Source organism: Toxorhynchites rutilus, chromosome 3 (assembly GCF_029784135.1).
Source record: "Toxorhynchites rutilus septentrionalis strain SRP chromosome 3, ASM2978413v1, whole genome shotgun sequence".
Classification (NCBI taxonomy): Eukaryota; Metazoa; Arthropoda; class Insecta; order Diptera; family Culicidae; genus Toxorhynchites; species Toxorhynchites rutilus.
Window position 1 is genome coordinate 10,695,039 of NC_073746.1, and position 24,788 is coordinate 10,719,826.

The 24,788-nt window shown below is 41.2% G+C and overlaps 2 protein-coding genes across 2 annotated transcripts in view; one reads left to right on the top strand and one right to left on the bottom strand.

Annotated features, from left to right (window-relative positions):
• The window catches only part of LOC129780217 (pseudouridylate synthase RPUSD2-like), a 619,255-nt gene that overhangs the window by 50,506 nt on the left and 543,961 nt on the right, over window positions 1-24,788 (top strand). The window lies entirely within an intron of this gene.
• On the bottom strand, window positions 11,371-13,366 carry LOC129780218 (uncharacterized). Its single transcript, XM_055788251.1, has 3 exons — window positions 13,303-13,366; window positions 12,156-13,236; window positions 11,371-12,099 (listed from the first exon to the last, which is right to left on the bottom strand). Exons 1-3 carry the CDS (start codon window positions 13,364-13,366, stop codon window positions 11,499-11,501), a joined length of 1,746 nt encoding a protein of 581 aa, XP_055644226.1. The 3' UTR covers window positions 11,371-11,498.

The following is a 24,788-nucleotide window of genomic DNA, read 5'->3' on the forward strand; positions in this document are numbered from 1 at the left end:
CCGAACTTATCCGACTTAGTTGCCGTAAGAGGAGAATGCATTCCCAGACAATTTTTGAGGAGCATTTAAAAGCATTTAGAGCTTTAAGTGCCGCTTGACTGTCTGAGAATATGCAGATGTTAGCATGTCTATATTTTCTTTTAAGGCAGACATTTGAGCATTCTATTATCGCAGCTATTTCTGCTTGAAAAACTGTTGGCCAGTTTCCCATAGCTACAGAGATTTTTGTTCTGGGACCATACACTCCAGCACCTGTTCTGATTTCCATTTTTGACCCATCAGTGTAGAACATGATTGAACCATTACACTGGAACCGCCTTCATCCCATATTGAACGAGAAGGTTCGATTACACTGTATGGAATGTCGTAGTTAGTCCTAGGTTCCATCCAATCACTGTTCATCTCTGAGGATGGTCCTACGGGTAAGAGATTCAGGATGCTCAAGTGAACAATTTTGTCTCCGTCTAGTATTTTTTTCCATTGTTTAAGCTTTAGAGCGCCTTTCTTAGCCTCTAGCTGAACATGTTGGTTCAGAGGTAGTAAGTGAAGGATAGCCTCCAGTGCCTTCGAGGGTGTGCTTCGCATTGCTCCAGTAATTGCAATGCATGCTAGTCGTTGGAGTTTGTTTAGCTTTTTTGTAGCTACAGTCTCCTTGGTCTTTGGCCACCAGACTAATGAGGCATAGGTTATTCTAGGCCGCACAATGGCAGTGTAGACCCACATTACCATTTTTGGTTTAAGACCCCATGTTCTTCCTATCATTCCTAGAACATGCCCATAGGGCTGTATTGGCCTTACTGATTATTGCATCTAAGTGCGCATTCCAGTTAGGGATTGTTAACCGGTTTTACCGTTACCGGTTTCACCGGTAATACCGTGTCATTTTCCATTACCGAAATACCGGTAATTTTACAATCATTAACCGGTCATTTTGGTAATTTTCATTTTTACACCATAAATAATATTAGTTTCATGCCGCTTGGACATATGACTCGAGAATCAAAATAAGATCGAAAAATCGCAACTGGCAGTGTTCCGCCGATCCTACGACCTCCGAACTTCAGTTCAAGAATCGCTGCTCGATCTGAAAACGAAACACAAGATAAGTTTCAGCGATGAACAACTGACAGCGATGAAGGAATTGGTTGATGCCTTCGAACCAGTTCTGGTCGCTGTTAAACTGCTATTGAGGAAGAAATGCACCTTTATGAAGCTGACGTCAGATTGCAATTTGTGCTAGAACAGGGGTTTTCAAATGGTGCTCCGCGGGAAATTTGTGCTCCGCGAAATTATAGCAAGTGCTCCCACTTGAAAACCCACCTTGAAAAAAACCATTCCTTAATTTAATTTTACTGCGCATTTGATGAATTATTTTGCCCACTCCGGGTCAGATGTCGTGTAGCTGCGATGCGTAACCGAAATAGAGTGGTGGCCAATTGAGTAATATCAACGCAAATAGGATTTGTTTTATTGATTAGAAAAAAAAGGAAGTGGGTTATATCTATGGTATAACTGCAAGGGTCACGTAGGACTATCGTTGATTTAGAGATCATTTGTTTGAAGTTGAATCTGAATTCATTCTGAATGAATGAATATTTGGGGGACTTCGAAAACGAGAGCGTTACGTTGGAGGAACAAGGTTTTATGCATCCAATATTGGATACGGAATTATCCTACTGATGGGAAGAATAATCTTCAGAAGCTATCCTGTTTATTGCGATTGATTGAAAAATCACAAAACCAAATGTATTTGGTCACAGTGTTACATGGATAGAAAACATTAAAATAAACTCTTTCACATGAATGTAATTTTAAATTCCCAGAGGAACTGACAGATTATTTTCAGTAACGATTAGATATTTCCACATTTTCCTCGATACTGGAAGCCCACCAGTGGTTAATGCTAACTCGATAACCATCTGTTAATAGCACTTGATTGAAACATATTCACAGTGTTACATGGATAAAAAACATTCAAATAAACTCTTTCACATGGATGTATTTTTAAATTCCCAGAGGAACTGGCAGATTATTTTCCGGATCTTTCTCGATGCTTAATGGCATCCAAACGGAAAGAATTTCGCGCGTGTATGTGTGTGTAGCGGCTGCTTCGAGATCTTCCCGGGGAACCGTTTGTGGCATCACTATCCTCCTGATGGATTTCCTTCTGGCCTTAGGTGCACAAACAGGCTCTTGGTGACACCGTTCATCCGCGCTTTCATGATAAACGAAGAGCTTCACCCAACAGCGACAACATGCTCCAATCGCTGTTCAATTTTAACTGAGTGGATTTCCGAGCGGCGCTCGCTTATATACCGATTGGTGATTTCAATAGCCTGTTTTGAAAGCAATTTTAAGGCTATTGAAACAAGTTTTTGGATCAGAAAGTGACAAGTATAGAACGCGTAGACATTTTATCTTTCGAATGAAGTGTTTATCATACCATTTCGTTCAGTTGTTTAAGAGCTATTAACGCTCAATATCTCGGTCTCCGGCGTAACGCTTTCGTTTTCGAAACTTTGATTTTACACCCCGGTATAGAAATGAAAGACGTAGTCCTACGTCAAAAAAGCAGATGCTCCGTCAAATAAGTTTGCCATAAAAAGTGCTCCGCCATAAAAAAAATCTGAAAACCACTGTCAGAGCAATCATCAAGCAGCTGCTTGAAGCCCTGATTGGTAGGATTGCAGAAAGACGTTCCGTATATGCAGATTATTACCATGTATGAATAATGATTTTGCTCGAGGTCGTGACACAGTTAATGATGACTTTGATGTCTTCTATCAAACCTCACGGAATGCATTGATCAAGCAGGCATTTGAAATTGATCCTGACTTGATCAAATTTGATGATGATGATATTTATTCTGTAGAAGGACAACATGAGGAAAAAAAATCCACTGGGCGATGGGAACCTGCAGAACAGTTGAGCATCAAGGAACAATTTGAACGACAATTGCAACAAACAAAGGTAACAACATCCAGCGCAAACTGAACGACTATAAACGGATTGATGAAAACCCTCGGACTAGCCGTAACAAATACATGACATTGGTACTGGACTCTGAACGGGCGTTTTCCTCTTCTGGAAACTTTGTTAATGAGATCCGATATAGATTAGAAGACGACAAAATTAACATTCTCTGTGTCCTTAAGTATTACTTTAACCATCTTTTTGTAAAACAAACATTATCAATAAAAAACCGTTTCTTCAAGATAATGGTTTTATTTTGAAGTATTTGTTTACCGGTAATTTGCCGGTTTTACCGGTAATGAAATTTTCACTACCGAAAAACCGGTTATTGAAATTTTGGTACGATAATGTAATCCCTAATTCCAGTTGAGTTTAGCATCTAGGATAACACCTAGATATTTCACTGAAGCGCTGCATTTTATTTCCACTCCCCCAAGATATAAAGACTGCAGATGCTGTTTTTTCTTTTTGGTGAACGGAATAATTGTTGTTTTTGAGGGATTTATGCTCAGACCTTCTGTGGTACACCAAGTTTGTGTAAGGTTTAAGGCCATCTGCATTCTGCTCGATATCACGTCGTCGAACTTGCCTCGTATCATTATGACTAGATCATCGGCGAAGCCCACAATTTCAAAACCTTTTGCCTCTAAACTTGTCAGGAGGTCGTCAACTACTAGTGACCAAAGGAGAGGTGATAGAACGCCTCCTTGTGGGCAACCCTTTGTTGCAATCACATAATTAGACGACCCGCCCAGCTCCGAGGTGATTTTTCTGTGTGTGAGCATGCCATGGATCCATTCGACTATACAATTATCGAAGTGTCTTCTTCTCATTGCCTGTGCCATTGATAGATAAGAAGCATTATCAAAAGCACCTTCGATGTCCAGAAACGCACATAATGCGGTTTCTTTTGACAAGAGAGATTTTTCAATTTTTGTCACAAGCATGTGTAGTGCTGTTATTGTGGATTTGCCTGATTGGTAGGCAAACTGGTATTTGGATAGTGGGTGTTTGGACATGAATACAGACTTTATGTATTCATATAATACTTTTTCCATAGTTTTCAACAGTATTGATGATAAACTAATTGGTCTAAAAGCCTTTGGAAGTGATTTGTCGCGTTTTCCCGCTTTTGGGATGAAAACTACTTTCACATGTCTCCATATCGAAGGAATGTGCTCTAGTATCAGACTTGCCTTAAAGATCTCGATTAGAGACGGAATTAGTTTTGATTCTCCATTTTGAATCAGGGCTGGAAAAGTCCCATCTGCACCTGCAGATTTGTAAGGTAGAAAGGATCTCACCGCGTTTACTACTCTGGCCCTCGTGAAGACTAACCCAGCAACTATGTTAGCGACATCCTTTGCACTTTCGGGTCCTATGAGAGCCTTCGAGAACATATTGTGTCGCCATTATAGCCAGGATTTGTATCCGAGTGGACAGATGTAGATCCCGGAAAGTGAGTCTTCATCAGTAAGTCTAGTACTTCTGAGGGGGTTTTTGTGAACGAACCGTCATCCTTTTTAAGCGATCCAAGCCCGTTCGAGTGGTATTTTGCCAAAGTCTTGTTGAGTCTAGCAACAATTGGGGTATTTTCAATGCTTTCGCAGTTATATACCCAGGATTTTCGTTTAGATCGTCTCAGTTCTCTACTGTACTCAGTTAGGGCTCTCTTATATTGAGACCAGTCCGAGGTAATTTTTGCTCTGTTGAACAGTTTGCGCGCCGTTTTGCGAAGCCGTTCGAGCCTTTTATTCCACCAAGGAACGTTTCTTGTCGAAGAAACTTTTCTCAGTGGGCAATTATTTTTGTAGGCAGAGACTATCGTTTCATTTAGTTCTTTTGTAGCTGATTCAAGCTGCTGAATCGACCTTATTTTCGAGTTTAGAGTTTTAGACTCGAGTTCAAGTGCATACCGATCCCAATTGGTTTTTTTGGGATCTCGGTATTCTCTATGAACTTCCATGCCACCATTCCATTCAAAAATAATGTGTCTATGATCAGACAAAGACGCCTCATCGGAAACGTGCCAGTTATGGATATTTTCTTCAATAGCCGGGCTGCACAGCGTTAGATCTAAGACTTCTTGTCTGATAGCGTTAATGAAGGTTGGTTCAATCCCTTTGTTAGCAATATCTATGTTGTTTGACGAGAGAAATTCTAAAAGACACTCACCTCGGTAGTTGATATCCGTACTTGCCCACATGGTGTGATGAGCGTTGGCATCACATCCGATAATGAAGTCCTTGTTAACAAACGCCGCTACCTCTCGTGGAGGAACCTCAGGAACGTCGCCTGGAAAGTAAGCCGACGCAATTACGATGTCGGCCCTTCCTTTGGCGGTAGGAACTTCCACTCTGATCGCGACGATGTCCCTTTGAATGAACTCTGTAATAGGAAAGCATTTAATGTTTGCATTTACTAAGACAGCAGCTCTTGGGGAGTCATGCTTGTCATCATAGAACAACTTACATGAACCGGTTTGAATACCTAGTATTCTTCCTTTGTGAACCCAAGGCTCTTGTATAAGAGCTAGATCCACAGCGTCTTTTGTAAACCTCCTGGATAGCACGCTCGACGCTGCTTTGGCGTGGTGGAGGTTTATTTGCAGAACTTTAGTGTTCTGCATTAGGTTGGGTTATCCGATCTGGTGGTTCATTTGGGAGGATCGGAGTACCATCTGTTTTTTTGAAAATCAGGTCATGTTTTTTGCTTGTTCCAGCTTCCGTATTCGTTTTGGATCTGGGATGGGTTTGAAGAAACTCACCTTTTTTACTTGGCACAATCGAGGTTCCTAACCTGTTTGCGATAACCGTTGAGTTTGTACCGCTTGGGCCGGGAATACTCAGGATGCCAAGCTTCTTGTTTTTCGGAGAAGCTTCACGAGGGCGCTTTTGTTTGCCAGAAAGCCTTCTGACGACTTCTTGAGCATTTTGTGGTTCCACTATTTTGGAGTCACTAGTCTGAAGACTTCAGGTTTCCTGGGTTTTTGGAATTTTTAGGTTCCCCGTTTTTTGGCCCCAGATCTCCTTTGAATACACCGGAGCTTTTATGGATTATGACTTGGCGCTGCTTTGGATTTGTTTTCCTCAGCTTAGTTTCGCCAAATCGGAAGTTTATGTTGAAGTTTGTGCTAGTTAGTTGACGCATCGAAGCTTCGTCGACTGTTAGCGTCCAGTCCGCGTGAATTTCGTTGGGATTCGATCTCTTTAGTATTCGCCATTTATCGGTGGAGAGATTTTCATTTTGACTCTCAATGAGGCTTTTGAGTCTCTCGTCGCTGAATGTTGCGCTTTGTGGGAAAAAGGCATGGAGAATTTCTGGACGCGGAATATTTTTGGCGTCTAGAGCAACCAGTTTGATGTTGTCGTCTAGGATTATCCCGGGAACCACTTTCTTCAACCATTCCGAAGTTTGATGATCTTTGCAAGAAAGGATTAGATAACCTGACTTATACGAGCAATTGAAAAATTTGGGCTTAACCGGCTCGTTTCTTTGTTGCTCTATTACAGTGAGTAGAGCATTCTGGATGGAATCTAACTGAGCCGTAGTAAGATCGGTGTTGGGATAGTCCTCCGGGAGTATTCCAACTTTGATCTGTTCCACAGCTTCCTTGAAGGAGATTCCAGTTTCGACAGAAGTTATTGTGGAGTCTTTGTTTTGAAGAGTGTTTTGGGCATCTTTTTTTTGCTCATTCAACCCCGCTCTTTTACGGGGGCAGAGATTTTGTTTAGTTTTTTTTAAGAATCGGTTTTTCGTCACTACTAGGTAGTTCCGATCCTCGGGGGCGTTTTGCTGGTCCAGAGATGTGCTGACTCAGTGCTTGCTGCCGAGCTTCCTTTGCAGGGATCCCAACTGCGACCAAGCTCTTCAGCCTCCTTCTCTGACCCTTGGTGAGGTTTTTTTTCCACGAAGAGTGGACCTCAGCTGAATCTAGCATTTTAGGTTCAGTTTTTGTAGTGACGTTACTTTCGTCACTTTCATCCTCTAGCGACTCACAACGAGTCGGGGTGTTGAGGATGGAAGAGGAGCAGGACTGAACATCCGCAGGTGCGTCGCTCAATACGTAAAGAAGGTCAACTGCATCAGTGACCCGCCTAATGCAGAGGGGGCAGACGATACTGTGGAGGGTGCCCTGGTACTCCACAGGCTCCGTTAGAGGCAAGGTATTTGATTGAACCCCCCCAACCATTCATCCCTCAGCACGGGTCGCGTCACACCTTAGATTAGGGGTTTATCCATTACTTTCTTTCCATAATAACCATGGATAACAGCTATTACAACCATCCTCCTTTTAGGGGCTTTGGACCCACTGCTCTGGTTCTCAATAGTTTCAGGTTCTTATACGGACAGGCTATTATCAAGATAATTTCAGGTTCCTATAAGAACATGCCATTATCGAGATCCGTCATTCGCAGGCGGAGTTCATTCAATTCATTCAATCATACCCTCTTCTTCAAATAAATGCCAATAAAACCTGAAAATTACACAATGGCAACATTACAGAGAAGTTCAATTTTCGGTCTGTGACACCGTGCGCGAGTATACGTGTTATGATTTTGCACGCGAGTACAGGAGGGTTAACGACTGCCTTTACTTCGAGCGTATTATCGACTGAACAAGCGCCAGGAGATGCGGACTGTCTCATTGTGAATACCGCGATCGAGATTTCAAAAATTAGAGAGTCGCACCCGGTTGTAGTTGTTGGGCAAGACGTTGATTTAATGGTACTGCTGTGTGCATTAACACCACCAGATTGTACCAGATCTTTTTATCTGATAATCATCGAGAAAACCAGGAGAACATTCTATTTTTGCGTTCAATAACTGGTTGCGACACTACCTCTGCATTTTTTCAAAAAGGGTAAAATACAGCCAAGAAAATTCTTCAAAAATACGATTTTTTCCGAAGTTATTGACACATTTTATACGGAAGGGTCCAGCCAGGAAGAAATTTTCGAGCAAGGCCTGAAACTTGTCATGGCTTTATATGGTGGAGATCCTGAACCTGAGTCGACATTGAACGAATTTCGGTACATGTGCTTTTCGAAAAACGTGGCAAGACACAAGATCATTAAGCTAGCAAATCTACCCCCTACCGAAGCTGCTGTCCGTCAACATCTTTTTTTTTCCCTTGTTGGGTGTGAACCACTGCGTCCATTAGTTTGAACTATTGTGGTATGCCCCATTTTTTGTACTACGCTTCAAGCTTATCTACTGCTTATTGATGAAGAAGTAGACTGAAAGCTATAGCGAGATAGGTGCCAATCAGGAATAATCTGTTTGATAAAATTTATAGTCCTGATCGGCGACACAGACCAAACTTCCTTGGGCTCCAGAATAGCTTTATCAAGGTGTTGAAGTCTGCGTCTTGTTAGTGCTCCGCATTTGTAGAGCAAATGTTCCGAGGTTTCGCTTTCGGCATTACAAAAGCGACAAATATCGTCTTGCACTAAACCTATGTTTTTGAGATGGTATTTACTCGGACAGTGTCCTGTTATAAGACCAGTGAATGTGCTGAAGTCTTTCTTATTAAGACTCAGCAATTGTTGAGTAATTTTAATACTCGGCGTGATAAATTTTTTTGACTGGTTGAGTTGTACAGCCATCCAGTTGGCCATTACTTCCCGGTCTTCCCATTTCTTCAGCTCACTCTTCAACACACATTCAGAAATTCCACAGAATGGTTCTGGACCAGAGAAGGGTGAGCTTGAGCCGCGTCTTGCGAGTTCATCTGCTTGTTCATTTCCCTCTATACCGCAATGGCCAGGAATCCAGTACAGTTATACCGAACTTCTCTGACACAGTTGTCGTAAAAGGCAAATGCATTCCCAGACAATTTTTGAATAGCACTTGAAAGCATTGAGGGTTTTAAGTGCTGCTTGACTGTCTGAGAAGATACAAATGTTAGCATGTCTATAATTTCTTTTAAGGCAGACAATTATACATTCTATTATTGCAGCTACTTCTGCCTGGAAAACTGTTGGCCAGTTCCCCTTAGCTACAGAAATTTTTATTCTGGGACCATACACTCCAGCACCTGTTCTGTTACCCATTTTCGACCCATCGGTATAGAACAGGATTGAACCATTACGAACATCGGGACCACCCTCATCCCATACTGAACGAGAAAGTTCGATCACTGTGTATGGAATGTCATAATTGGTCCTTGGCTCCATCCAATCGCTGTTCATCTCTGAGGTTGGTCCAACGGGTAAGAGATTCAGGATGCTCAAATGACCAGTTTTGTCCCCGTCTAATATTTTTTTATATCTTTTTAGCTTTAGAGCGCTTCTATTAGCCTCCAGCTGAACATGTTGACCCAAAGGTAACAAGTGAAGGATAGCCTCCAATGCCTTTGAGGGTGTGCTTCGCATTGCTCCTGTTACAGCAACGCATGCCAGTCGTTGGAGTTTGTTTAGCTTTTTTGTAGCTACAGTCTCCTTAGTCTTTGGCCACCATACTAATGAGGCATAGGTTATCCTAGGCCGCACAATTGCTGTATAGACCCACATAACCATTTTTGGTTTCAGGCCCCATGTTCTACCTATCATTTTAGAGCATGCCCATAGGGCAATGTTGGCCTTACTGATAATTGCATCTAAGTGTGCGTTCCAGTTTAGTTTAGCATCTAGGATTACGCCTAGATATTTCACTGAAACGCTGAATTTTATTTCCTCTCCTCCAAGATTTAGAGTCTGCAGATGCAGTTTCTTCTTTTTGGTGAAAGGAACAATTGTTGTTTTTGAGGGATTTATGCTCAGACCTTCTTTGATACACCATGATTGTGTAAGGTTTAAGGCCATCTGCATCCTACTCGATATCACATCGTTGAATTTGCCACGTACCATTATGACTAAATCATCAGCAAAACCCACGGTTTCGAAACCATTCGCCTCCAAACTAATCAGAAGGTCGTCAACCACCAGTGACCAAAGTAGAGGTGATAGAACCCCTCCTTGTGGGCAACCTTTCGTTGCAATCACAGATGTCGATGACCCACCCAGCTCCGAGGTGATTTGTCTATTTGTGAGCATGCCTTTGATCCATTCGACTATGCAGTCATCGAAATGTCTTCTTCTCATAGCCTGTGCCATTGATACATAGGAAGCATTGTCGAAAGCCCCTTCGATATCAAGAAACGCACATAATGCAGTTTCTTTTGACGAAAGAGATTTTTCAATTTTAGTCACAAGCGTGTGTAACGCTGTGACTGTGGATTTGCCTGATTGATAGGCAAACTGGTATTTAGATAAAGGGCATTTGGACATGAATACAGACTTTATGTATTCATATAATACTTTTCCATAGTTTTCAGCAGTATTGATGATAAACTAATTGGTCTGAATGATTTTGGGAGTGATTTATCACGTTTCCCAGCTTTTGGAATGAAGACCACTTTAACGAGTCTCCATGTGGAAGGAATGTGCTCTAGTATCAGACTTGCCTTAAAAATCTCGATTAGAGATGGAATCAGCTTAGATTCTCCTTTTTGAATAATATTTACGGAACATATTTGCAAATACAGCATTGGCAAGGAAATTTTGATTCAAAATATACTTTTTTCGATCATGAGTGAAGTTCTATGTACTTTTTTTTGGGCATTGGAAATGATTACCTTGGGAGGGAATCTATTACGAACATTTTGAATCCTTAGTTAAATACACCACACCAAAATAAACATTTCTTTCAGAGATTGTTTTGAAATAACAGCTACGCGAGTACTGCAATTAATCAAAATATAAAACCGGGGGTATTATTAGGGGTGTAACTCGCGTGGGGGTGGTTGCACAAAAATTTTCGTAGAATCAAATGTATGTAAAATTTCACGCTCTTTAAAATTGTATAGAGCACTTTTATCGAAAAAAGTGATAGGGAATGAGAAAAATGCAAAAAACTGTTTCAGGGGGCAAAAATGTGGAATTTTGGGGGAGAAGCACCGATCCGATTTTGGTAGACTTTTTGTATGTTGATTGGGACACCTTCCCAAGCACAATTTTTTTTCCGCCAATTTGTTAGAAGTGAAACTCTAATTTTACTGGACTATAGACAATAATGGGAAATAATGTGAACCTCAAATTTGTTTCACAAAATAGCACACCTAACAATAAGCAATTTAAGAGCATCACAGCAATTTTTCATCAAACGAGCCAATTGAGTTTTTTCCAAAACTACAAATATATGGAATAGAAGGAGAAGGAGAATGAAAAAGTTGTTAAATTCCGAAAATTTTCAGTATTCATGTATTTTGATTTTTAATTGGTATTTGTCCCTCAGTTTGGTGCAGACAATCTTCTGTGAACTATTCTGTAAACAATGGGTATTCTGAAATAATTCTAGTATGTCGTAGAGCGATCCAATATTATCACACGACAGATATCATCGATTATCCGGTAGAATGGATTTTTTGAATTTGTGGTGTACGAATTAACCAAATTAATCCAGATGATTGTAAAATATTTAAATTTTTAGATTGTTTAAATAATTTGAACACTTCAGCTTACGATTTATTGACCAACAAACACCTCACTCATTTCGCCTCACCATGTCATAAATCCAATCAGCATAATAGTCAACACTGCTGAAAACGTCAGGGATATCCTCTCGTTTGCAGTTAGCGTATCCGAAGCTGGAGATCGCCGCCAGGAAATAGCGACCCACTGCCGGCGATACGCCACCCACGTAAGCAAGTGGTGCCGATCCCAAATAGGGCGAACAGCGATCGCGGCCATCATCGTGATTGTAAGCGCTGCAAATTTGACTTCCATCCACGGCGAGAGCGACTGTTTTTCCCGCGTATATCTCCCGGCACGCATCCAAGTCCGCTATTTGGACCATGTTTCGGAACAAGTGCTTCTCCAGTCGAAGCGTCTTCTTCCAGCCGACAATGATGAAGGATTTGTTCGTGGGCGTGAAGGATCCTCTCGGCGGTAGACATATTGGCGTCATCGCTGTCGGACGGCTCAACTTGATGAGTGCGATGTTGTTGGAAAATTTGTCGTGGAATGGATGCGCTGACAGTCGTTGGACCGCTATTCGCTCCGGAATGGTTCTAACGATTTTTCCATCGATTCTGAATATGTCGATCAAAGTATCGAGCCGATAGTCGTTTAGCCGAACTGAGCGGCTGCAATAGAAACGTTTATTTTTTATCAGAAATATAACTATTGTTCCTATACATACATAGTGGAGAAATGTCTCCTTCGAACGCAGTGCGCCGCAGTGAGTACAAACTTAGGATGAATCAACACTCCGTGACAGAAATCCTCCAATGTATAGGTCATCAGGTTCAGATGCTCAACTACCACCAGCCAAGGATATTGATTGAAGGCTCGTTTCAGCTCTTCAGGTGTCAGGAAAGGGTACGAGTCCTGGCCACATCCCTCAATCCCAAGCAGATTATTAAAACCGGCGTTTGACTCCAATACATCGCCTCCATTGTCAGTATCGAAGCGATTGTTTATATCGATTCCCACATGCGATTTGATCCAGTTTAAATAGTATATAACGTCCGTGAATACCACCAAACTACTTCTATCGATTATCAACGTGTTCGGGTCAGCCTTTCCATTGCTTATGATTCCTCGTAGCACCCAGCGCTTCCCCACGTGTACAAACAGACCACCACCACTATCACCGGGGCCAGCCGCGGTACCATTCTGATGTCCGGCGCAAAAAGTTTTCCCTTCGTGGTACACTCTTTTATAATGTTCAGGATCACTTTCGATGCACTCTTTTTTCGAAACGATCGGTGCCGACGTTTCTTGCAAATCCTTCGGCAATCCAAAGTTCTCGTCTAAACCCCAGCCCACAATGAATCCAGTCTGAGGCGCGCTGTTCTGCTGTTCACCAGTGCCTTGCCCCAAACATATCGGCTGTACATAGTCGGTGTACATAATCTCCGTCTGCAGCTTCAACAACGCGATGTCATCTTCGAAAGTCTGCTCGTCGTAGCTGTCATGGCGTACGATCCTGTCCACGTCATGCTGTTGAGCATACCGCTCAGGTGCCTCCAAATTGGTTAGTCCAATTTTAACGCATATTCGACTCGCCGGTAACTGCTGTCTCTCGATCGGATCGATTGTACAATGGGCAGCCGTAATCACGAAGCGCTCCGTTAGGATTGTGACGCCGCAGGCGTACGCAGTCGATAGTGTATACCGATGAAACATGGCTCCATGCCAGGGCCACGCTCCTATCAATGATTTGTATCCGTGACTGATGAATTGTTGGGCAATTGCTTTCTTTTGGCCGCAGTTTCCAGCTGAAAGGTGATGAAACTCGACTCAATGCCGTTCTGCCAGATAAGAATACATAAATTGCTACTTACCGACAATTGTTCCCGCAAAAAGAAGCAACAACAGCAGACTAAGTTCGAGTGTGATTCCAGCCATGATCACCGACAAACTGTGCGCGGGAGATAATTTTGGAAGCCTTTCTAACGCATTGTAAACTTGCAACCCAATATTGAGGAAGAGGTCCCAAGCTGAGCAAATAAACATGATTCATGTAGTTGGAAAGCATTCACCAATTGGACCCGATTTGGGACACTATGGAACCAGTTCCATGGCAGATGAGTGGCTTAGTGTATGAGTTAAAGATTGTATGTGAACAGATGCGTGTGCTCTGTTCGGGTTTTTTTTATCTCGGATGTATTGCAGTGTATTTATGTACTCGTTTCCGGGTGAACCTCATAAATATTAACTGTTGTTATGAAGCTGTTTTCATCCTGTATGCCTCATCAGTCTTAGTTAGAAATCAGCATGACAATTTTGCTTTATTGTTTACAATTCCCAATTATTAATTTTAGGCGGGCAGTTCAATCCTAACTTTACAATATCGAATGAAAATCATTTGCAAAAAATGCTAATCCCACTTGATCAGCTTTACCGATTGTGCAACATTTACTCGAAAGACATTCACCCGAATTTCATTTGCACGATTGTAACAAATACTCGAATGTATGATTTATTCGAATGCAACATTTACCCGACTGTACTATTCACATCTATTTTTGAAACGAGGTATTTCTGTGCTCAGTTCTATGGCATTTCAATTGCTCAATGCAATAGTAAGAAAACGCGGGATTGCGTACTATATTCTTTACAGTTAGGAAAACGTGACATTTACATTTTTCGAATAATTATCATAGACTATGTATGATGGACTTTCGAACATTTAAAACATTATCCATTTTTTTTTCACATAGCCCATACACGTAGAAGATAGCTCTCAATTTTAAGCAGTCGCTATAATATTCATAGAATGAGCGATTGAAATCCATTCAATGCAATCCTCAAAGGTAGATGATACATTAGAAGAATAATTAATTAAGGGGGACCCTTGTCTGGAAGGTCGGAAAATAATTAATTTTCGTGGATTTTTTTCGGATGTTACGGATAAAGTGAAGTGTTCGTATATTTTGGTTATTGTTTAAGGTATATTCGAAGATGTATTTTCCATTTTTCGAGTGCACGAATAATGATTATGACGCTGTTGACAACTGGATGCGTAGATGCTGTCTGAAAATCGGTACCTTGCTGGTGGTATCGGTTCTGAAGCAATGGGGTGTCGTAGAACAAATTCCAATGAATATTTTGAAACTTTAGAAAACGCCTAAAGCGTTACATAGGGGTTTTTGAAAATTCGAAAAATTGCCAAAACGGCGGCCATTCTTGTTAAAAATTGGATATTTTTCACGAAAAATCTTCAAATAGCGATTTTTAAAAAATCGAAAAAATGAGATACCAAAAAACGGCTATGTAACGCCTTAGATAATTCATTTTTACTTGCTGATAAAAGATTTAAGCCAAATCGGTCGAGTAGATCCTGAGATATCGATACTACCAGTTGAAATAACATGGTTTAGAGAAAACGCGTTTTAAAATTCGTCCGTTGAGGTGATTTCATACTTTTGGCTGTTAACATTTCTAACATTTAACATTTACATAACATTTCATTTACATAACATAAACATTTCTGAGGGCATAAGCCTCCCAAAAATACAGAAAACAAAAATTTTTTTTTTCGATTTTCCAGACCGGGGTCCCCCTTTAAGCGATAAAATCGACCAAACTTTTTGAAACGTTCGTCTTAGTGAAAAAAAAGATTGTTTTCTCTAAATGAGCGAAACCAGCGAAAGTTCGTTGTAATCTGCAAAGCACGCAACTACAAGAAAACATCATCATATTCGGCAGAAAAAAATGCGTTTCCTTGTGCTACTAGTGATGTTGCATAAATGCGTGATAATATTACACCATACAAAAAAAATATTACACCACATTATAGAATGAAGTTGTAATTACTTTCTAAGAGTAAGAAGGAGAGCATAAACGTGATTCTATATCCTTTTCGGTCTGGGCAGTGTATGTGGAAACGTATGCGAAAAGCTTCAATGCGTGCTTACTAGTAACTAGCTGACACGGCAAACTTCGTACCGCCCAAAATTTGGTTTGTTATCAATACTTTCAAACATTCACGGTTTCATACTATGAGCAAGTTCATAGGTCCATTATAATATCAGATTATTTTCAGAGACAATTCTTGTTCAAATAACATGTTTCTCCGTTACATGGAATAAATGTTTTATACAGAAAACATGATAGAATGTAGGCAGCCCTAAATCCGACAATTCCTTTCTCGAGTTTTGCTATTATAATTTGCATTCGCGATGGGTATGATGATGCTTCTGAATCCGGACACTTTTTTATTACATTCAATATCATGCCAAACTCATGACATTTTCGCATGTTGAATTAATGTGACTGATTAGAGTCTATCATAGTACCTAGCTGTTAACTAAAAATGTTAAAAATCAGAAATCAATGTGAATTTCACAAACCCATGTCAGGAATGAAAAGCAAATTCAGAAAAAGATTTTAATTCCGGACGGTCAAAAGTTGACGATTGAATTTCTCATTGAAGGAGTTGCATAAGGGTATGTTAGAAGCCTTAGTATGAAGTATGGATTATGGAGCAAAGATTTTCGATCCGTGAAACCGCAAAACCCTTCGGTATATAGGACGGGGTCGATTATATGACCCGTTTGTATGTACGTGTGTGACTTTGTAACTGTATCTGTAGCGCTGATCCACATCAATAGAAATTTAACCCCCTTCCGGTGGACCGATTGATCTGAAATTTGGAACACACCTTTATCTCTGCAGTCAATATGAAACTGCGTATTTCATGATCTAGAAAATCCGAAAAGGCGGATTTGATATTTTCTCTAAACCCCATCAATATGGGTATCAAATTAAAGGGTTTGACACAGTTATTCATGAAAAAATCAAATCCAAAATAACTGCCAGCAAAAACGGCACCATATATATATTTTTTGACGTAGGATTACGTCTTTCGGGAACACATTGGGGTACAAATCGAAAATCAAAAATCGAGCACATCGTGAAAATTGTCCAATTTCAAACGCTCATTGCTCAGTCATTTCATGATGGATTGAAGAGATTTTTGGGTCAATCGATTTCGAAACTCCATAACAATTTTTTATATTGAAGAAAATAATATATGTCTGAAACTAACTATCAAACAATTGAAAAATCTCAACCCCTATACCTACTTCTGATTGGTCTAAATTGAAGACACATGCGGCGGGTCCCTAAGAGAGACATCAAAACCAAGCTGCCTGGGGGAAATCGACATTGCAAATATATGAAAGTAGGGGGAACTTTTGAATATAAGAAACTATTTATTTCAATTTTCATAAATAAAAACCAAGGTATGTTCCCGCTCGGAAAAGGGTCGTTTGGTTTAAGCTGTTTGTTTTGTTGTGTTCATTTTCACCCAAGGAAAGTTTATACGGCGAGAAAAATTGAAAAAAAATGGGGAAAAAATATTCAAACATTTTTAAAATCAACAGATAGCCTAACGGAATCCTACGTCAACTATGCGGTCGTGACACAACCCTCCTGGGAATTTTTCCAAACCTTATCAACATGAGTGTCAAATGAAAGGGCTTAGAACACAGTTATTTATAAAAAATGCAGATCCAAAAGTCACGTCAGACGTCAGATTTCCATTATCTACAGTTAGTTATTTCATTACATGACCCTTGATTTTATTTTAGTCTCATCAATGCCCTAGATTAATGAAGAAAGGGGTGTGATAACTGCAAACTTCACCTTGCCTTATTATTTTATAACTTTTAGTACATCATCTGTATTGTTATTATGTTTAATCACAATGAAACCGTTGAACTTAAAAAGTGTTTTTTACTTATATATTTTTTTTAGTGTTAAGTACATTATCTGTATCATTACCGACCGAGACGGCATACGTTTACCTGATGTATTACGTTTGCGCGGTTAATCTTTGCTTTGAAAAATATCATTCATATTTCAATGCAAAAATAACGAAGGAGCTTCTCTGTCTGGTTGTGTTCAACAGATTTTAATTAATTATCAGAACAATTACCAAAATTTTAACTCTTTTTTTAAATATTTCCTTATTTCTCATTTGGGATTATTTACCATTCGGGTAAATTTTCTAATCTGATAAAAGGTATTCGAGTGACTTTGTTTCTCGTAAATGCCTTAGAATCTCGAGTCTTAAGAATCCTCAAATACTTTTATCTCTTTCCAACACATTACCTGTTTTTTTTTTGTTTTTTTATCATTTTTCACTATCTCATAGTAGGAATCTTCTTCTCCTTCTTCAATGGCACTAACGTTCCTAGAGGAACTTCGCCGTCTCAACGTAGTATTACTTGCGTCATTTTTACTAGTACTTAGTTGAAAAATTCCCCCGACCAGAACGGGAATCGAATTCGAACACCCGGCATGTTAGTTATAACGCTAACTACTCAGCCAAGGGAGCAACAGTAGGAATCTTATGGCGATTGATTGAAATTGACAGCTTTCTTCTACGTGTATGGTCTACGTGATCCAACTTCTAATTAAAAAAAAAAATAAAAAAAGGCCGAAATATTTCATTCAGTTAAATGTTACACGTTGCCTTCGGATCGCATTCGGGTATTTGTTTCATTCGGGTAAGTGACTTTCAAGTGATTGTCGTTCGGGTAAATGTGACACAATCGTGTTGTGTCCAGAACATGGCACTACGAAATCGTTGGGCCGATGGTTTGCGTTGTTTTGCTAGATCGGCTGAAGAATGAATCTTTTTTGTTCTCACGAGAATAATACACAAGTGAATCATCACCCTTTTATTATGCACTGCAATGAGTATGCTTCGCGAACGTTATAGTTCTTTTTTGTAGTAGAAAAGTATATGACTATTAACAATTGTTCGCCTCCAACCTTGAAAAGGGCCAATTTTTCGATCAGAACCATGATTTTTTTGTAACTTTCAGAATGCTATCAAGCACAAGTATTTATTTTATATTACAGCTATAGCGGTGTTCATTGATGATGACTACTCTAATCTATTTTAGATAATGCAAAAAAAAACAAACAAAACAATATATGTGTGTGATGCAAAAATACACAAAAAATGAGTGAAGACATGAACAATGACGCGGTATGTAATTCTATTGTTCCTCCACCTCTGATTTGAACTTGTCAGCAAAAACGTTGTACATCTTTAATAGACAACTCGTTACGTATTTTGACATTTCGTATCAAGAAAAACCGAAAAACCGCAGTTTAAGTATTAAGAAATACTAGAGACTGTGTAAAAGAAAACACAAATGGAATCAAAAATTGAATCCCTTACTATTTTCGGCTTCATTTTGTTTCATGTTTTCAAATGTTGAATCCGTCCGCTCTTATTGAGAATGTCTTTATAATATAAAAGTAACGATGAACACACTTTCAACCATTACTCCTTTAGAAATTGTTAGGTATCGAAATGGTTGAATTCTTATATGTTGGAAGATCATTATTCATATTTTGAGTCTTGGAAAACAGAGGAATTTGGATCACATCTAGTCGAATCAAATCTGGTAAAGAAAAATTTCTGATTAATTCAAAATAACCAAGACATGCATCGATCATCCTAATTCCGTATAATTTCGATGTTCGCGTCGTTGATCCATGTTCTGGAAGTAATATGAGTGAAATGGGAAACAAATGGCTTAACAGATGATTCGAACACATGCAACATATACATGTGCATAGGTCATGAAGGAACCTATTGAAGAAATTTATTTTCAATAGCAACTTTCTGTATTTTACTAATAAACTCATGATACCAAGTGGCCTTCTAATATTGGGCCAAGCTACAAGTAGAAAGAAGGTTTCCAGGTTGAATTTAGACACAGATTATTGATGACCATGAACCATAAGGGAAATTCGTTCTTGCATTCATGGTATAGATGTGGAAAAAGTTAGTCTTCTTATACCCTCTTATACAGGAGTAAATGTAAATGTAATATAAAACTATTTTCAACGGACTCATTCTCCTATCTGACGAATAGAATTTTAAAGTGTAGCGGACCGAGCGTCCAAGGCACTTTCTTTTATGACAAAATAACAACACTTTTTTCTGTTTCCGTCAGGAGGCACGTTTGTCCTCCCGCGTAGCTGACGATCGACTCCCTTTTACTTTATTTTTTTATCCTTCTCCCTACTCCTTCACAGAGGATGTACAGTGCTCTAAGAAAACTAAAACTATCTTATTCGCTACGTGCCACGAGTTTTGGTTGGATTTTCCCTATCTCTAGTAGGAATGTTTCCCATTAAAAAAGATCAATTCTTATTATACATATATCCTTCTTAGGATATCTTAGGTAGCCGTGATCCTGATCTTCTGCTTTTCTATACCTGTTCCTCAGAAACGCCGATGTCAACGTTTAATGATGTTTCCTTCGTTGTGTCCCTGTTTCGTATCCCTCCTATTCGATCTATAAACTTTTACTTAGTCGCGGCAATACATACACACACTCTTTACAGATACACGGGCCAAAGGTTGTGCAGTCCACTGATGATTCAACAAAAGCCAAAGGTTGTACCGCTCATGACAACTCTACACGAGCTGATGATTGCGCCGGCTAGTGACCATTCTATCCTGGATTCCTCGAGAAGACGCACCACGCTAGATATGGGGTACAGACTAGGGGGGCGTTGCTGATTAATGGTCAGCTGCATCCCAATAGGAGGTATCCCGTGTCGGGCACACGTACAGAGCATCGAAGACTGCAACATACCAATTATGAGAACACTTGTAATACTAACCTCGAGCCAACCGCGAGTAATCGGTTACATATTACTAACATTGGCAGACTTATCTCACTTCTTAACTAGGCGAACCTAGCCAGAATTTTCACCTGCCCCCGGGCTTCTGAATGCCAAAGGGGGACTAGGCTCTGCGGAATGCACGTATCTGCATGCTCGTGCTGTTTTAGTCCTGACCGAGGAATTGTCGGACAATCGCGCAGGTGCTAAGGATGACCGACTTTTGGATGCCGGCCAATTCCTTCTCGATGTTCAACACCTTTAGCGCTTCCAGAAGTGTCTTCGGGATAATTCCAGTTCCAGAGAGAACGACTGGAACAATTCTTGGGACCTCCCTTAGCCCCCACAGTTCCTTGAGCTCCACGGCCAATGGTCGGTACTTGCAGATTTTGCGACCGTGGGTCTCCTCCAGATTCTGGTTCAGTGGAATAGCGACATCGATGATGGTGACTTTGCGGTCGCTCTTGTCGTAAACCATTATATCTGGGCGGTTGTGGTGGATCGAGAGGTCGGTCAGAACAGTGCGATCCCAGTACAGCTTGAAACGGTCATTTTCCAGGACAGGTGCAGGCAGGTACCGGTAGTTTGGTACGTTGTCTTCCAGTAGAGCACATTGGAGCGCCAGTTGTCGATGAACAATACGGGCCACGTTGTTGTGGCGCTCGGTGTAGGCTGCGTTGGCCAAAACGGGACAGCCTCCCATAATGTGCTCTATGTTTTCACCTGGTTGATGGCACATCCGGCAAATGTCATCAACGTCTTGATGCCAGACGTACCGCCTGCAGTTTCTCGTCGGCATTATCCTGTCCTGGATGGCTATCATGTCGGCTTCTACTACTGAAGAGAGTTCACCACGCGTTAGCCACAGATTAGATGCGGCCTTGTCGACGTGTGGCCGGTCCAGTTGATGGGGGTGGGCACCATGCACTGCCTTCTGCTTCCAAGCTGCAATCTTCTCCTCCACTGTCTGCAGATTGCAGTTGAGTTGGTACTCCGCTTGCGCCAAGTGCAGAGCGCTGTATCCTCTGTCGGCGGCGCAGACAGCCCGGTATAGCGCGTTTTGGTTGGCGCGTTCTGCGAAGTACTCGCGCAGTTGTCGTACCTGGGCAACACACAGTGCAGAAATGTCGACGATTCCAAGTCCCCCTTCTTTGCGTGGTAGTGAAACTCTCTCCAGTGCCGATTGAGGATGGTGCATTCCGGCCTCTTTGAATGCTTTCCTCATCCTCCTCTCAAGGTCCTCTAGGTTAGTTTTGCTCCATTTGACTACACCAAAACTGAAGGTCAGCAGGGGAACCGCGAATGTGTTGATCGCGCGTACCTTGTTCCCCGCGTTGAGGAAAGTCCTCAGGACACAGTTCACTCGACTCAAGAACTTGTCTCGCAGCTCCGTCTTGATGTCGGAGTGGCGAATCCCGGTGAGCTGTCGGAATCCAAGATATTTATAGGATTCGCCACGAACCATGTCTCTTATAAACTCGCCGTCATAGACCTCGTAGCCTCCGGATTCGGTAAGTTGTCCTTTCAGCAGGTGGACACAGCGACACTTGTCGAGGCCGAACTCCATACAGATGTCCCTGCTTATGTCTTCGACAACCCGGATAGCTACACCTAGACGCTGACGTGAATCAGCGTAGACCTTGAGATCGTCCATGTAAAAGGTATGGGTCACTTCTTCGTGGGCGCCGTCGCCATACCTTATTTTATAGCCATGACCGTTTCTATTGAGCGTCCTACTGAGGGGGTTCAGTGCCAGACAAAACCAAAGCGGGCTGAAAGAGTCGCCTTGGAATATCCCCCTCTTTATCTGCAGCGTTCTAGACTGCAACACATTTTCCCCATCACTGAGGTGCAGAGACGTACTCCACTGCCTCATCGCATGCTGCAGGAACCTAACGACGACGGGATCAATTTTGTAGAGCTCCAATACCCGGACGAGAAACGAGTGAGGTATGGAGTCATAAGCCTTCCTGTAATCGATGTAGGCCATACTTAGGTTCCGCTGGTTATATACCGCCTGGCCGACTATGGCTGCGTCGATGATGGCCTGGTCTTTGCAGCCATGCGTATTTTTCCTGCATCCTTTCTGCTCTTCTGCGATGATGTGATGCTGTTCGCAGTGAGCAGAAACTTTGGCGGTAATTATGCTGCTCAGTATTTTGTACAGACTCGATAGGCACGTTATCGGTCTGTACTTTGATGGGTTCAATGGCTAACATAGTTTTTTTTTTTTTTTTTTAAATTCGTTTATTTTTACAGGCTCAGTTACATAAGTTTAAAGGAGCCGAATTCTTAATTATACTTTTATTACTATACATAAACATTTTCTAAATCTAAGGTAAGTAAGGTAGAAAACCGATTACTCGCGGTCTACTCGAGTTTAGTAGGGTGACATATTTGTTCAGGAAAAGGATGGGATATAAGGAAATTGTTACAATAATGATAATCTCACACACTCAATTCTTAAATCTATTCGTATATCTATTGTGTATTTACATTTAAACTTATTCTACTGTTTGTAGCAAGGGGACCAATTGCACGCAAAGGATATAAGGATATAAGGATAATCACACACGAACATCGATAGCTTTAAGGAAAATATAGATTTGGGACATGTAATCAAGGTCTAACCGAGCAAACACCTCTCTCACCGGCACATTGGGCTGTCTTCCTCTAGCACTGAGGGAGTTTTCTAAATTCGATCTGGCGACAAGATACAACTCGCTCGACCAAACAACGTGCTCGATGTCGTGGTAAGCGTGGCCACAAACACAAAGATTGCTGTCGGCAAGATTAATACGAAAGAGTAGCGCGTCTAACGAACAGTGATTGGACATGAGTCGGGAGAAGGTGCGAATAAAGTCCCGACTCAAGTCCAGACTTTTGAACCACGGTTTGAGGCTAACCTTAGGGATAATCGAGTGAAGCCACCGACCCAATTCATCTTCGTTCCATTTGCGTTGCCAATTAGCGATGGTATTTTTACGGACTAAAGAATAAAATTCATTGAAGGCGATTTGACGCTGATAAATTTCGCCTTCAATTGCACCTACCTTTGCTAATGAGTCAGCCCTCACATTACCCGGAATTGAGCAATGTGAAGGGACCCAGACAAAGGTAATGACATAACAGCGTCTGGTTAAAGCACTCAAAATTTCTCGTATTCTCTCAAGGAAGTACGGCGAGTGCTTTTCCGGCCTCACTGAACGGATAGCTTCGACAGAGCTCAGACTATCCGTTACAATGTAATAGTGTTCAACAGGTCGTGAGGCGACGCTGTCCAGCGCCCAGTGTATCGCTGCCAATTCAGCAATATACACTGAGCAAGGATTCTGAAGACTGTGTGAGGTGCTAAAAAATTCGTTGAACACCCCAAATCCTGTGGACTCATTCATAGTGGACCCATCAGTAAAGTACATATTATCGCAATTGATACGCCCATACTTTGCATTAAAGATCGTAGGAACGATCCCCGATAGAAGATAATCTGGAATTCCATGGATTTTCTCCTTCATGAACAGATCAAAATGTACAGAGGAATTGATGTAGTCAGGAAAACAAACACGGTTGGGAATATACGAAGAAGGAACAACCTGCATGAAGATGAATTCATGATATGAACTCATGAATCCAGAGTGAAAATTTAGCTCGATCAGTTGCTCAAAATTTCCGATCACCAATGGGTTCATAACCTTACACCGGATGAGGAACCGAAGAGCTAATAAATTGAAGCGATCTTTTAGTGGGAGTACGCCTGCCAAAACCTCGAGACTCATGGTATGCGTTGAGGGCATACATCCCAACGCAATACGGAGACAAAGATACTGAATTCGCTCGAGTTTAATGAGGTGTGTTTTGGCAGCTGATTGAAAACAGAAACTGCCATACTCCATCACTGAGAGAATAGTTGTTCGATACAACATTATAAGATCTTCGGGGTGGGCTCCCCACCATGTGCCGGTAATTGTACGGAGAAAGTTTATTCTTTGTTGGCATTTTTTTACTCAGATACCTAATATGGGCCCCCCAAGTACATTTGGAGTCGAACCAGACCCCAAGATACTTGAATGACATAGCATGAGTGATCGGTTTACCCAAAAGTTGAAGCTTTGGTTTTGCTGGTCTATGCTTCCTAGAAAAAACCACCATCTCTGTTTTCTTCGTGGAGAATTCGATCCCTAGCCCAATGGCCCAGGTTGAAAAATTGTTCAATGTATCTTGTAAGGGTTCTTGCAGGTCGGATTCGTTTGATCCTACGACAGACAGCACTCCATCATCTGCAAGTTGTCTTAGGCTGCAATTTTGTGTAAGACAATTGTCAATGTCGCTTACATAGAAGTTGTACAAAAGGGGGCTTAAACATGAGCCCTGGGGGTGGCCCATGTAGGAGACCCGGCTTACTGTCGAATCTCCATGAGAAAAGTTCAAATGTTTCTCACAAAGCAAGTTATATAACATATTATTCAATAGAGGCGGCAGTCCCCGAGAGTGTAATTTGTCTGACAAAACCTCTATTGAAACAGAATCATAGGCCCCCTTTATGTCCAAGAATACTGAAGCCATTTGTTTTTTTTCGGCGTAAGCCATTTGAATTTCTGAAGAAAGCAACGCAAGACAATCATTCGTCCCCTTGCCCCTGCGGAACCCATATTGTGTATCTGAGAGTAGG

Coding starts and splice junctions, on each gene's coding strand:
- LOC129780218 (XM_055788251.1), bottom strand. CDS start 13,366: ATGGCTGGAATCACACTCGAACTTAGTCTGCTGTTGTTGCTTCTTTTT. Junction 13,237..13,302: donor TTTTGCGGGAACAATTGTCG/GTAAGTAGCAAT, acceptor ATCACCTTTCAG/CTGGAAACTGCGGCCAAAAG. Junction 12,100..12,155: donor AGGAGACATTTCTCCACTAT/GTATGTATAGGA, acceptor TTTCTATTGCAG/CCGCTCAGTTCGGCTAAACG.